The sequence below is a fragment of the Rana temporaria genome, chromosome 9 (genome assembly GCF_905171775.1).
Source record: "Rana temporaria chromosome 9, aRanTem1.1, whole genome shotgun sequence".
NCBI lineage: Eukaryota > Metazoa > Chordata > Amphibia > Anura > Ranidae > Rana > Rana temporaria.
The window spans coordinates 45,832,330-45,844,500 of record NC_053497.1 but is presented as its reverse complement, the minus strand read 5'-3'; the positions used below and the strand labels follow the sequence as shown (position 1 = coordinate 45,844,500).

Genomic DNA, 12,171 nt, shown 5'->3' with positions numbered 1-12,171 from the left:
TGCTGCTGAATAAAAGATTCTTTCAAGAAGGCGAGGCGGAGTCGCAAGACCCGCCCACCAAAGCTTCCGTGCATCGCTCTGAGTCACGTGATTTCGCCACTGAACAATGGCGGCGCCCATGAACCCAGCGCTGGGTCCTCAGCAACCTGCGGGCGGCGGACCCCCCGGGCCCCAACTCGGACCCGGGGCCGCACAGCAGCAGCAGATGGGGATGCCGCAACAGCAGCAGGACTTCGACCCGGTGCAGAGGTACAGGATGCTCATCCCGCAGCTGAAGGAGAGTCTGCAGGTACCCGGGCTGAGGGCATTATCACTCATATACACTAGGTGGGGCTAGAGAGCACGGGGGACCACAGGAGCAGATCCAGTCACTACAAAGAGGAAACCAGGCCTGAGGTTGCTATGGGTGATTGCTCCCCCCCCCCTCAGAGGGGACTGTGGGGGCGGGGCTTGCTGTATGTTATAGGGCTGGCAGCCTTATCCTTTCCTCACTACCTTCTCAGTGATATGAAGGAACTCTGAAGACACAGCTGTGCTCACACCTCATATTCAGCTACAGAAAGTAGAACTGAAAGCAGTGTGGATTTTGTTTTTATTGTCTGTGGTGAATAACCCCGATTGTCTGTCTTTATCAGTGAAAGGAAACCCAAATTGTGGGTTGTCACAGAACAGGAATAAAGGAAAATCTGCCAATGGGGACACCAGGACTCCTAATAACCAAAGATTCCCCTATGGAGGGATTTCCTCTCACTTCCTGTTATGACTATGGGACAGGGGAATATGAAAAAGTGTTTCTTCACCAGTTTCTGCTTTGTCTCGGCAGCTAATTTTTGTGTTCACTTATTGCACAGTGCAGTATATCCCATGTATACATATTTGTGTATGACTATGGGACAGGAAGTGAAGAGAAATCTCTCTAATGGGATACAGATGGCAAAATTAAACCCTCCCTTATTCTATTCAAAATATATATTTTTTTTTTTACATCAATTCCACTTTAACTAGTAAAATCGGTCTGTATATGCAATAAAGCAGGGGTCCTTAAACTTTTTAAACAAAGGGCCAGTTTATTGTCCTTCTACAGACTTTTTTTAGTTTTTTACTAGTAATGGCGGCGATCTGCGATTCCTTTTATTTTTTTAGATTGGTACTGCGACCTTATTGCGGACACTTTTGACACATTTTTGGGACCATTGGCATTTTTATAGCGATCAGTGCTATAAAAATGCATTGATTACTGTAAAAATGTCACTGGCAGGTAAGGGGTTAACACTAGGGGGCGAGGAAGGGGTTGATTATGCTCCCTGGGTGTGTTCTAACTGAAGGGGGGGGGTTGGACTGACTAGGAAAAAGGACAGATCGCTGTTCATACATTGTATGAACATGCGATCAGTCATTTCTCCCCCTGACAGGACCAGGAGCTGTGTGTTTACAGCTCCCGGTTCTCGCTCTGGAACGAGCGATCGCGAGTGCCCGGCGGTGATCGCGCCCGCTTGGCACGCGCGTCGGCACCAGGGGCGAGCAGGGGGCCCCTAGTGGCTGAAATGCAAAATCACGTGATTTTGCCGACCTGCCGACGTAAAACTGCGGCGGCTGGTCGGTAACTGGTTAAAGGGGATGTACCTGAACGCCAATGTGCACAGCCATGCCATTCTGCCGACGTACATTGGCGTGCGGGGGTCGGCAAGCGGTTAAAATTCTATCAATTTGCATATACTCCAATGTTATGAAGGGTGATCCGATGCTTTGCAAAGTCCCTCTTTGCCATGAAGATGAACTTCATCCCATAAAATGCATTTCTACTGCATTTCATCGCCACCACAGAAGGACCCGCTGACATGTCAGTGATTCTCTTGTTAACAAAGGTGTCGGTGTTGACGAGGACAAGGCTGGAAATCACTGTGTAATGCTGATTGAGTTTGAATAACAGACTGGAAGCTTAAAAAGGAGGATGGTGCTTGAAATCCTTGTTCTTCCTCTGTTAACCTGCAAGGAAACACATGCAGTCATCATTGCTTTGCACAAAAGGGATTCACAAGTAACGATTTTGCTGCTGCTAAGATTGCACCTAAATCAACCATTTATCTCGGGGATCCTCAAACTACGGCCCTCCAGCTGTTGTAGAACTACACATTCCATGAGGCATTGTAACACACTGACATTCAGACATGACTGGGCATGATGGGAATTATAGTTCCTGAACAGCTGGAGGGCCGTAGTTTAAAGACCCATGCCATACCTTCATGGAGAGAGGTTCAGTTGTGAAGAAGGCTCCAGGGTGCCCAAGAAAGCCCAGCAAGGGCCAGGACCATCTCATACAGTTGATTGAGCTGCGGGATTGGGGCACCACCAGTTCAGCTGTTGGTCAGGAATGGCAGCAGGCAGGTGTGAGGACATTGGCACGCACAGTGAGGGAAAGGCTTTTGGGGAATGGCCTGGTGTCAAGAAGGGCAGCAAGGAAGCCACTTCACTCCAGGAAAAACATCAGGGACAGACTGATATTCTGCAAAATGTACAGGAATTGTACTGCTGAGGACTTGCCCGGAGAAGAAAAGGTGAGCCCTACCATCAGTCCTGTGTCCTGCCAACAATAAAGCATCCTGAGACCATTCATGTGTCCGATTTGCTTCTCGGCCCAGGGAGTCGGCTCACTCACTTCCAATCATCCAAGGACAGTTTGGTGAACAAAACCCCCCCCCCCCCCCCCAAATTCTGACAAACTCAAAGCATTGATAATGCAAGAATGGTCTGCCATCGGTTTTAGGATGGGGCCCAGAAGTTGATTGACAGCATGCCGGGGAGAATTGCAGAGGTCTTGAAAAAGAAGGGTCAACTCTGCAAATATTGACTCTTTCCATAAACTTAACCACTTAAGCCCCGGACCTTTAGGCAGCTAAATGCCCAGGCCAGGTTTTGCGATTCGGCACTGCGTCGCTTTAACAGACAATTGCGCGGTCGTGCAAAGTGGCTCCCAAACAAAATTGGCGTCCTTTTTTCCCCACAAATAGAGATTCTTTTGATGGTGTTTGTTTGATCACCTCTGCGTTTTTTTATTTTTTGCGCTATAAACAAAAATAGTGCGACAATTTTGAAAACAATGCAATATTTTTTTTACTTTTTTGCTATAATAAATATCCCCCAAAAACCTATATAAAAAAAATGTTTCCTCAGTTTAGGCCGATACGTATTCTTCTACCTATTTTTGGTAAAAAAAAAATCGCAATAAGCGTTTATCGATTGGTTTGCGCAAAATGTATAGAGTTTACAAAATAGGGAATAGTTTTATTGCATTTTTATAATTTTTTTATTTTCTACTACTAATGGCGGCGATCAGCGCGTTTTTTTTTTTTTTTTTTTGTGACTGCGACATTACGGCGGACAATTTTGACACATTTTTGGGACCATTGTCATTTTCACAGCAAAAAATGCATTTAAATTGCATTGTTTATTGTGAAAATGACAGTTGCAGTTTGGGAGTTAACCACAGGGGGCGCTGAAGGAGTTATGTTTCACCTAGTGTGTGTTTACAACTGTAGGGGGGTGTGGCTGTAGGTCTGACGTCATCGATTGTGTCTCCCTATAAAAGGGATCACTCGATCGATATGCCGCCACGGGGAAGCTGTGTTTACATGCGGCTCTCCCCATTCTTCAGCTCCGGGGAGCGATCGTGAGGGGGCGGCTAGAAACGAATAGCCGCGCCCTCATCCCGGATCGCTCCCACGGAAGAACCGACCGTCGCATGTACTGGGGGGGGGGTCCCGATCGGACCCCCGACCCGCAGAAAGGCAGGGACGTACATGTATGCCTATCTGCCTGTACGTGCCATTCTGTGGACGTATATATGCACATGCGGCGGTCGTTAAACGGTTAATGTAATTGTCAATAAAAGCCTTTGACACTTGTGAAATGCTTGTAATTCTACCTCAGTATAGAATATTAACGTCTGACAAAAAGATCTGAAAACACTGAAGCAGTAGACTTTGTGAGAATTAATATTTGTGTCATTCTCAACTTTTGGCCACGGCTGTAGTTGGTATGGGCCAGTTTGGTCCATACGCCTATTTAAAGTTAAATGAAGCCTGAAGATGAATTTCATTGTCGCCACAGAAAACGGCGACCTTTGGAGACAACAAAGGGCCTTTTCCTCAGGCAGCAGCGACCTTCCTAGGTAAAACACAGGAAATCTCTAAATTGGAAATAAAAGCTGCTGGTTTTGTTGTTTATCTTGTAATGGGCTATTCATTTGTATCTTATTTTTATGACAGAGGTTTGCTCAACTTTCACAACAACAAAAAAGTTATCTGTTGCTGAGTGTTCATGTAGTTCAGTGGTAGTCGGCTCACATGATATATGGGGACTCAAAGGGGTTGTAAAAAAAAAAAAATTCACCTTAAAGCAAGGGTCTCCAAGCTGCGGCCTGAGGGCCAGATGTGGCCCTTTGCTAGCCTTTATCTGGGCCTTGGGGCTCTCTTCCTCCCACTGATATGAAGCACTATTCCTCCCACTGACACCAACAAGGGGGCACTATTTCTTCCACTGATACCAATGATGGGATACAATTACTCCTCCTCCTGACCACAAACTTTGAGGCCATATTTATTCTCACCAATTCTGGGCCCAGGACATTTTCTGCCCCCGCTGGCCACAATCTGGCCCTCCTAAAGTCTGAAGTACAATAAACTGGCCCTTTGTTGAAAACGTTTGGAGACCCCTGCCTTAAAGCATCCTATGCATTAAGGTGAGAGAACTTCTGTCAGTCACTGACCCCCCCCCCCCCCAGCCCCCAGTTTTACTTACCTGAGTCCTGGAACTTTACCTGGCGGAGACGCTCTCTTCCTCTGCCTGGGCTTCTCAACTGTTAATTGGATATATTGATAGCAGAACAGCCGTTGGCTCCTGTTGCTGTCAATCAAATCCAGTGACGTGGGCGGCAGGGGCCAAATCATACATTCGGCAGCTATGGACGCTGAATGAATGACTCGGGAACGTGCCTGCAAGGTAACCCCCTGGGAGAGCGCTTCTCATGGGGGGGGGGGGGGTATCTGATGTGGGGAGGAGCCACAAGACCCGCCAGGGGACCCCAGAAGTCGAGGCTCTGGGCCACTGTGCAAAACGGGCTGCACAGTGGAGGTAAGTATGACATGTTTGTTATTTAGAAAACAAGACAAAAACAAAGCTTTACCATCACTTTAAGTGTGGCCCCTGAGGTTACCAAAAGGATGCACGTAATATTCAGTAAATGTGATGCTACAAAAAGCTGTCAGATTGCAGATATGAGTTGGTTAGAGACTGCAGTTGTACTACAGAAGAAGGTGGGAGGCTGCCGACATGCTACAGGAGACGGTTAGAGACAGTCTGCCAACAATGCTAGAGGAGGAGGCAAGAGACTGCTGACACGCTAGAGAAGGACTCACTGTGACCCATAGGAGGCTGTTAAGCGTGCCGCTCAGGCTCGATCACTATGGGGAGTAGTGTGGGTGATGTCTCAGTTGGTGTAGTTACTGGAAGTAAGACAGGAAAGATCCCTGGGGCTGCACATCCACGAGTCCTATGGTGGTTAGAGGGGATCCCCATGACTAAGCTCTGGGGGGGCGGAGTGAAATGCATGGGGGGCATGGCCTGGCGGGAGCCAAGGCTATGATTGCCTCTCTTACCACCATAGGACACCGTGGATGTGCGGCACCAGGGATCTTTCCTCTCGAGACTGCCAATGTGCTGGAGGAAACTGTTAGAGATCAATGATTTTAAAACCCTCTTTACAAATCGATGCTTTCCCATTTTGTGCTCCCTATAACCCCTGTACAAATTACTTGTTCCACATTTGATATGTATATATTTGTAATATTGATTATCTGTGTGCTCTTTTGTTTTTTTAGAATCTCATGAAAATCGCAGCTCTGAATCTGGCCCAGAACACAAATATTGATAATGGGCAGTAAGTATTTGTGCTGTATATATTCATAGTTCTCAGGTTCTCATAGGCCTGACCACAGTGCTGCAGGGTTCTGGCTAAACTTACAATATTTTTGCTTGGAATAAAAAGTACAATTCTCGTGGCATAAGATCGTCTTTCACATTTATACCAAAAAAATTGGCTTAACTTTACTGTTTAGTGTGTTTTTATGTTTTATTGATTAAAGTGCATTTTTCCAAGTCTGTCCCTTGCCAGCATGCAGAGAAGGACGTGGTCTCTCTGTGGAATCGGTGGTCTCTCTGTGGAAGCAGTGGTCTTTCTGCAGAGGCCTAACATGTCCTTGCTAAGTCTGACCTATAGTTGTGCAATCTGCAAAGCTCATGCTGCCCGCTGATTGGAAATCTCTAGCTCTGAGTTGGCAAGGTGCATTTTGGACCTCAGCTGGGAGATGGCTGCTTCCACATAAATCAAGGAACCTTTTCTGATTAAAACCCGTCTTTTTCCCCTTAGAAAGCAGCAACAGCCTGAGTAGAAAAGCCCCATCCACTGCCATTTTCTAAATAAAAGCTGGCCGTGGAGGGGCTTTTCTACTCAGGCTGTTGCTGCTTTCTAAGGGGAAAAAGATGGGTTTTAATCATTGCACGAGCAATCTATAATGTGATAACAAAACACTACTGCTGTATGTTTATGAACAGTGGGGTGGTGTGCGGTTATATCCCTTGCACCATTTATAAGGCAGTTGGCTTGCAGCTGTGGTGAAGTAACATTGGCTGAGTTTGATCCCTTTGGGGGTGGATGGGTGGGGGGCCGTTGCCCCTAGGTCTGGTGCCCTTCCTGTTGCACTGTGCTATCCCTAACCCCCAACCCCCCTTGTTCTAGGCTTACTGACTAGCACAATTATAGGGCTCCAATTCGTGGATCCCTGTTGAAGGAGACAGATTATGGTTGTCGCCTACTTACGGGCTCCCTGGCTCCCGGTTGCACTTTAAAGTGCCTGTTAGAAGTCCCAGGGAACGTCCACATGCAATGTGCCCTGTGAAAACTGTTATCTACAATGTACTGAATGTAATGCCTGTAATTTGTAATTATACCAAAAACCCAATAAAATACTTGGGAAAAAAAAAAAGTTTGAAACTGGGCAAACCGAGTCAAATGTCCTGTGACAGCAAGGCATTGGGCAGTGATGTATAAATGATATAAAATTCCTTTGGCTGCAGTGTTACATAATCGAGTAATTTTCAGTCACAATGCTGAGAACTAAAAAATGACCAGGTAATGAAGTGGAATTTCTGGCTGGTAAGAAGACATGTGGCCACTCACTGAAGTTGGAAGAGAAGTGGTTTATCCTTGGAGGTTGTAAACCCCTGGGGGGGTACTAAATAAGACTTTACTTCCTCGTTAAGCCAAGTAGGGTTTTTTTCACTGTCAGGGCGGCAAGGAACTCCCTTCCACAATTGGTGGTGTCAGCGGAAAGTTTTGATAGTTTTAAGACTCTTGGATGGGCTTCTTAGTAAACACGATATACAGGGATATGGTAAATGATTATCGACATGAACATGCATCACACACCTACACAGGTCTAACTGAATTGACTGGTGTCTTTTATTCAACCTTACCGGCTATGCAACTATAGTTAAGAGGAATCGAAAAAAACAATTATACTGCTAAGGTGGATGCAGCATTGGTCCGATGCTGCATCTGTCCCCTGCCACCTCTAAAACTGAGAACTGAGTGTTCATAGTTACATAAGCGATGTTGAAAAAGACACAAGTCCAACCTATGTATGTGATTATATGTCAGTATTACATTGTATATCCCTGTAGGTTGCAGTTGTTCAGGTGCTTATCTAATAGTTTTTTTAAACTATCGATTCTCCCCACTGATACCACCGCCTGTGGAAGAGAATTCCACATCCTAACCGCTCTTACAGTAAAGAACCCTCTACACAGTTTAAGGTTAAACCTCTTTTCTTCTAATTTTAGTGAGTGGTCACAAGTCTTATTAAATTCTCTTTCGCAAAAAAGTTTTATCCCTATTGTGGGATCACCAGTACGGTAATTGTACATTGAAATCATATTCCCTCTCAAGCGTCTTCTCTCCAGAGAGAACAAGTTCAGTGCTTGTAATCTTTCCTCATAACTAATATCCTCCAGACCCTTTATTAGCTTTGTTGCCCTTCTCTGGACTCTCTCCAGTTCCAGCACATCCTTCCTGAGGACAGGTGTCCATAACTGGACATCATACTCTAGGTGCGGCCGGACCAGAGTCTTGTAGAGTGGGAGAATTATTGTTTTTTATCTCTGGAGTTGATCCCCTTTTTAATGCATGCCAATATTCTGTTGGCTTTGCTTGCAGCAGCTTGAGCCTATCATCTACTATGACCCCCCCCCCCCCGGTCCTTTTCCATCCTAAATTCCCCCAGATATACCCCCCCCCACCGTGCGTAGATTGCATTCATATTTTTGCCACCCATTAATTTGTTCAGATCATTTTGCAATGTTTCCACATCCTGCTGAGAAGTTATTGCCCTGCTTAGCTTAGTATTGTCCGCAAATACAGAGATTGAGCCGTTTACCCCATCCTCCAGGTCATTTATGAATAAATTACAGGATTGGTCCCAGGACAGAACCCTGAGGGACCTTAGTTGGAATCAATCCTGGACCGGATGAGTGATGTCCAGGGTCACGTGTGTAGAACCTACAGGAGAAGGGCCAAGAGAGCTTTGGCCCTACTTCTTTAAGTAGTGACGCTATGAGGAAAGTATGGCCCCCCCTCCCCCAATAGAGTTCAAATTTAAACAAGAACACAGTTCACATAACTAGATTTGTACCAAAGTTATTTATTTTTTACTGTATTTCATCAGATTTATTGTGCGTTATTTTAAATGTACCACAAGGTGGCGCTATAACCCTAAAGTCCCTGAAATAGTTGCAGAAGTTTTAGAACTTGGCCTTGTTTTTCAAGGAGTCTGGAGCACACAAAAGCATATTTAAATTTAGTTTCATTTTTTTTTATAGCTGTTTTATTGCTTTACTGTAGACGGGAACATATTTTTCTGACTGGATACATGAGGTTACTGGGTTTATGTTTCTGTGTTGATGTATTGATCACTCAATGTACCCCTAGCTCTTTAGCTGATTAGCAACTTGCTGTGATCACAGCTGACATTGCTGACTTGGTCTTTAAAGGTGTAGATTCCAGGGCTGTGATCCCAGTCATGGCGTCAGTACTTGCGTCCCAGACCTGTAACATACATGCAGACGGTGAACTCTGAGAAGTGTTTGCTTTTTCCAATGTGCTTGTTTCAGATCCGGAACTCGGTCGGTACTGATGTAACTATTAGTAAGCGAATATTGGAGCCTGCACCTTTAACCACTTGACCTCCAGAAAGTTTTACCCCCTTCATGACAAGGGAAATTTTTGCTGTTTTAACTGGTAATTGCGCGGTCACACAACACTTTACCCAAACTAGATTTATAGAATTTCTTTCACAAAAATAGAGCGTTCTTTTGGTATTTGATCACAATGAAAAAAGTGAGCATCGAAGATGAAAAACCATTATATATATATATATATATATATATATATATATATATATATATATATATATATATATATATATATATATATATATATATATATATATATATATATATAATTTAAAATCTATTCAATATAATCAAACTGCACAGTGGCTTTCCTTCTGCTACAGAAAGAGAGCGAGACGCCTGTATGGCACCTCCGCCATTCGGAAACACTTTGGGCTAGATTCAGATAGCCCGCCGTAAGTTTGTGCGGGCGTAGCGTATCTCAGATACGCTACGCCGCCCTAACTTAGTGGGGCTGGATTCACAAAGAACCTGCGCCCTAAGTTACGGCGGCGTAGCGTACATCTGCCGGCATAAGCGCGCCGAATTCAAATTCTGAAGAGGTGGGCGTGTTTTATGTAAATAAAACATGACCCCACGTAAATGACGTCTCTAACGAACGGCGCATGCGCCGTCCGTGAACGTATCCCAGTGCGCATGCTCCTAATCACGTCGCAAATAGTCAATGCTTTCGACGTGAACGTCATTTACGCAAAGCCCTATTCGCGAACAACTTGCGCAAACGACGCAAAATTCGACGCTGTCCCGACGTCCATACTTAACATAGGTTACTCCTGCTATATGAGGAGTAACCATACGCCGGAAAAAGCCTTACGCAAACGACGTAAAAAAAATCCGCCGGGCGCACGTACGTTTCTGAATCGGTGTACTCATTTGCATATACTACGCCGAAATCAACGGAAGCGCCACCTAGCGGCCAGCGTAAATATGCACCCTAAGATACGACGGCGTAAGAGACTTGCGCCAGACGGATCTTAGCCTAATTTCGGTGTATCTTGCTTTCTGAATACAGACAGAAGATACGCCGGCGTAGCTTTGAATTTACGTGGCGTATCAATAGATACGCCAACGTAAATTCTTTCTGAATCTAGCCCTTTGTATTTTTGTCTTCTGGCTGGGGTGGACATTGTGACCTCATCCTCATGTCTCACCACCTTGACCAATCAGAGAATGCCTTGTGTTCATGGATAAAACCACAAGGTTGTTCCTGAATGGCAGAGATGCCATACAAGTGCAGTCTTTCCTGCTGCAGAAGAGAAGTTGCTTGTACCAGTGCAGGAAGACAACGCAGCTTTACTGTAGGTGGAAAAGCTACTACAGTCTACTACAGCATCCTCAGCATATATATATTATACATTTTTGGGGCCAAACTCTTCTTTAAATACAGGCCTTTGTATAGAAGGAACTCATTTTGAAAGGTTCACCAGGCACCACATGCCTGAACGCTGGACCTCAGACATTGCGTAGCAGCATGGCAGGTCATCGAGTTGAGATTGATCAAGTGGTTTACTCAACCATGATTTAACTACGACACGTCATCGCTTGACCCCAATGTTGTGGTCATGTGTACTTTGGCTTTTAATAATTCACAGCTTCTGGTCTTTCAGTTCATCTGTTAAATTGTAGCTAAAATCAAAACATTTTCTGTATATTTTTGGATAGTGTAAGGTGAAGGGGTTTTATTTCTGTCGGTCTCACTGCTTGAAATATTCACTCCATTAGGCAGGCCAAACATGATTCATTTGCTTTCGTTCAATAAAGGAAAATTAATTAATTCCCACATCCACAAATTCAAAATGTGGATGGGGGAATCCCTGCTGCTGAGCTTATGTGGTCTGGAAGTGAGAATTCCCAGCCGTCTGAATACACTAATCAGTGTAGTGGGCTGTAATTGGCGACACTGAGCGAGCGAAAATTTTCCAACAGGCCTGGCTGTCCAAAGGTGATGGAATTGTGGATGACCAGCCTGCCCATAAATTGATCAAAATTATTCCAGTCTCTTCTGATCCAAAATGGCAAGAGATCCACAGGGCGTAATTCCATTGATTAATTACAATCAACAGGTTAAAAACATATCCAAATGTGAGTGTTTTGTTGATTTTAATTAATAAATGAAATGACTCTCTGGATCTCTTTTTGCCTATTTATCCACACGTGCACAAGCACTTTACTTCTCTAAACACTGAGGAGCCAGGCCAGTGAGGAGGACAGCAAAGGCCAGCATACCCAGGATACTTATAAAGCGCATTCGACTCCTGTCATTAGGGGGTCCACAGCGGCTTGAGTGGGCACACTGAAGGGGAGCGCAAACTGCACTTTGACTCTACAGCACTTTTGGATAACTGTATTTCGCAGATTTTGTATGAAGATTATGTTGATGCATTTATGTATTTTTTTTTTTATATATATATTATATATACACACCGTATTTGCTGGTGTAAGAGGCGACCGGGCGTATAAGACAACCCCCTATTTTAATTTTTTTTTTTACAATTTTTTGCCTGTCTTCTCCGTAGAAGACGACCCCCCCCCCCCCCCCTTCCGAGGCTTCAGACGCTTCATATTTCTTCCTTCTGGAGCCATATTCTTCTTCATTCTTGCTGGAGCCAATCACGACGAGCGATGCATTTTATTAATGAATTCAAAGCCTGCTTGGATTGGCAGAGGCTGTAACATCATCAGCCCACGCCTCTCTGACTCTCAAAGCCAATCCGAGCAGGCTACTCCAATCCGAGATTATATATATATATATATATATATATATATATATATATATATATATATATATATATATATATATATATATATATATATATATATATATATATATATATATATATATATATATATATATATATATATATATAT

The 12,171-nt window shown here is 44.4% G+C and overlaps 1 protein-coding gene across 1 annotated transcript in view; it reads left to right on the top strand.

Annotated features, from left to right (window-relative positions):
- Positions 1–40: 40 nt before the first annotated feature.
- MED29 (mediator complex subunit 29) overlaps positions 41–12,171 on the top strand; it is a 40,650-nt gene continuing 28,519 nt past the window's right edge. The window contains exons 1-2 of the mRNA XM_040323364.1: positions 41–289; positions 5,877–5,935. Coding sequence (XP_040179298.1) covers positions 107–289; positions 5,877–5,935 — 242 coding nt within the window. The 5' untranslated portion in view covers positions 41–106. The remainder of the gene's footprint in view (positions 290–5,876; positions 5,936–12,171) is intronic.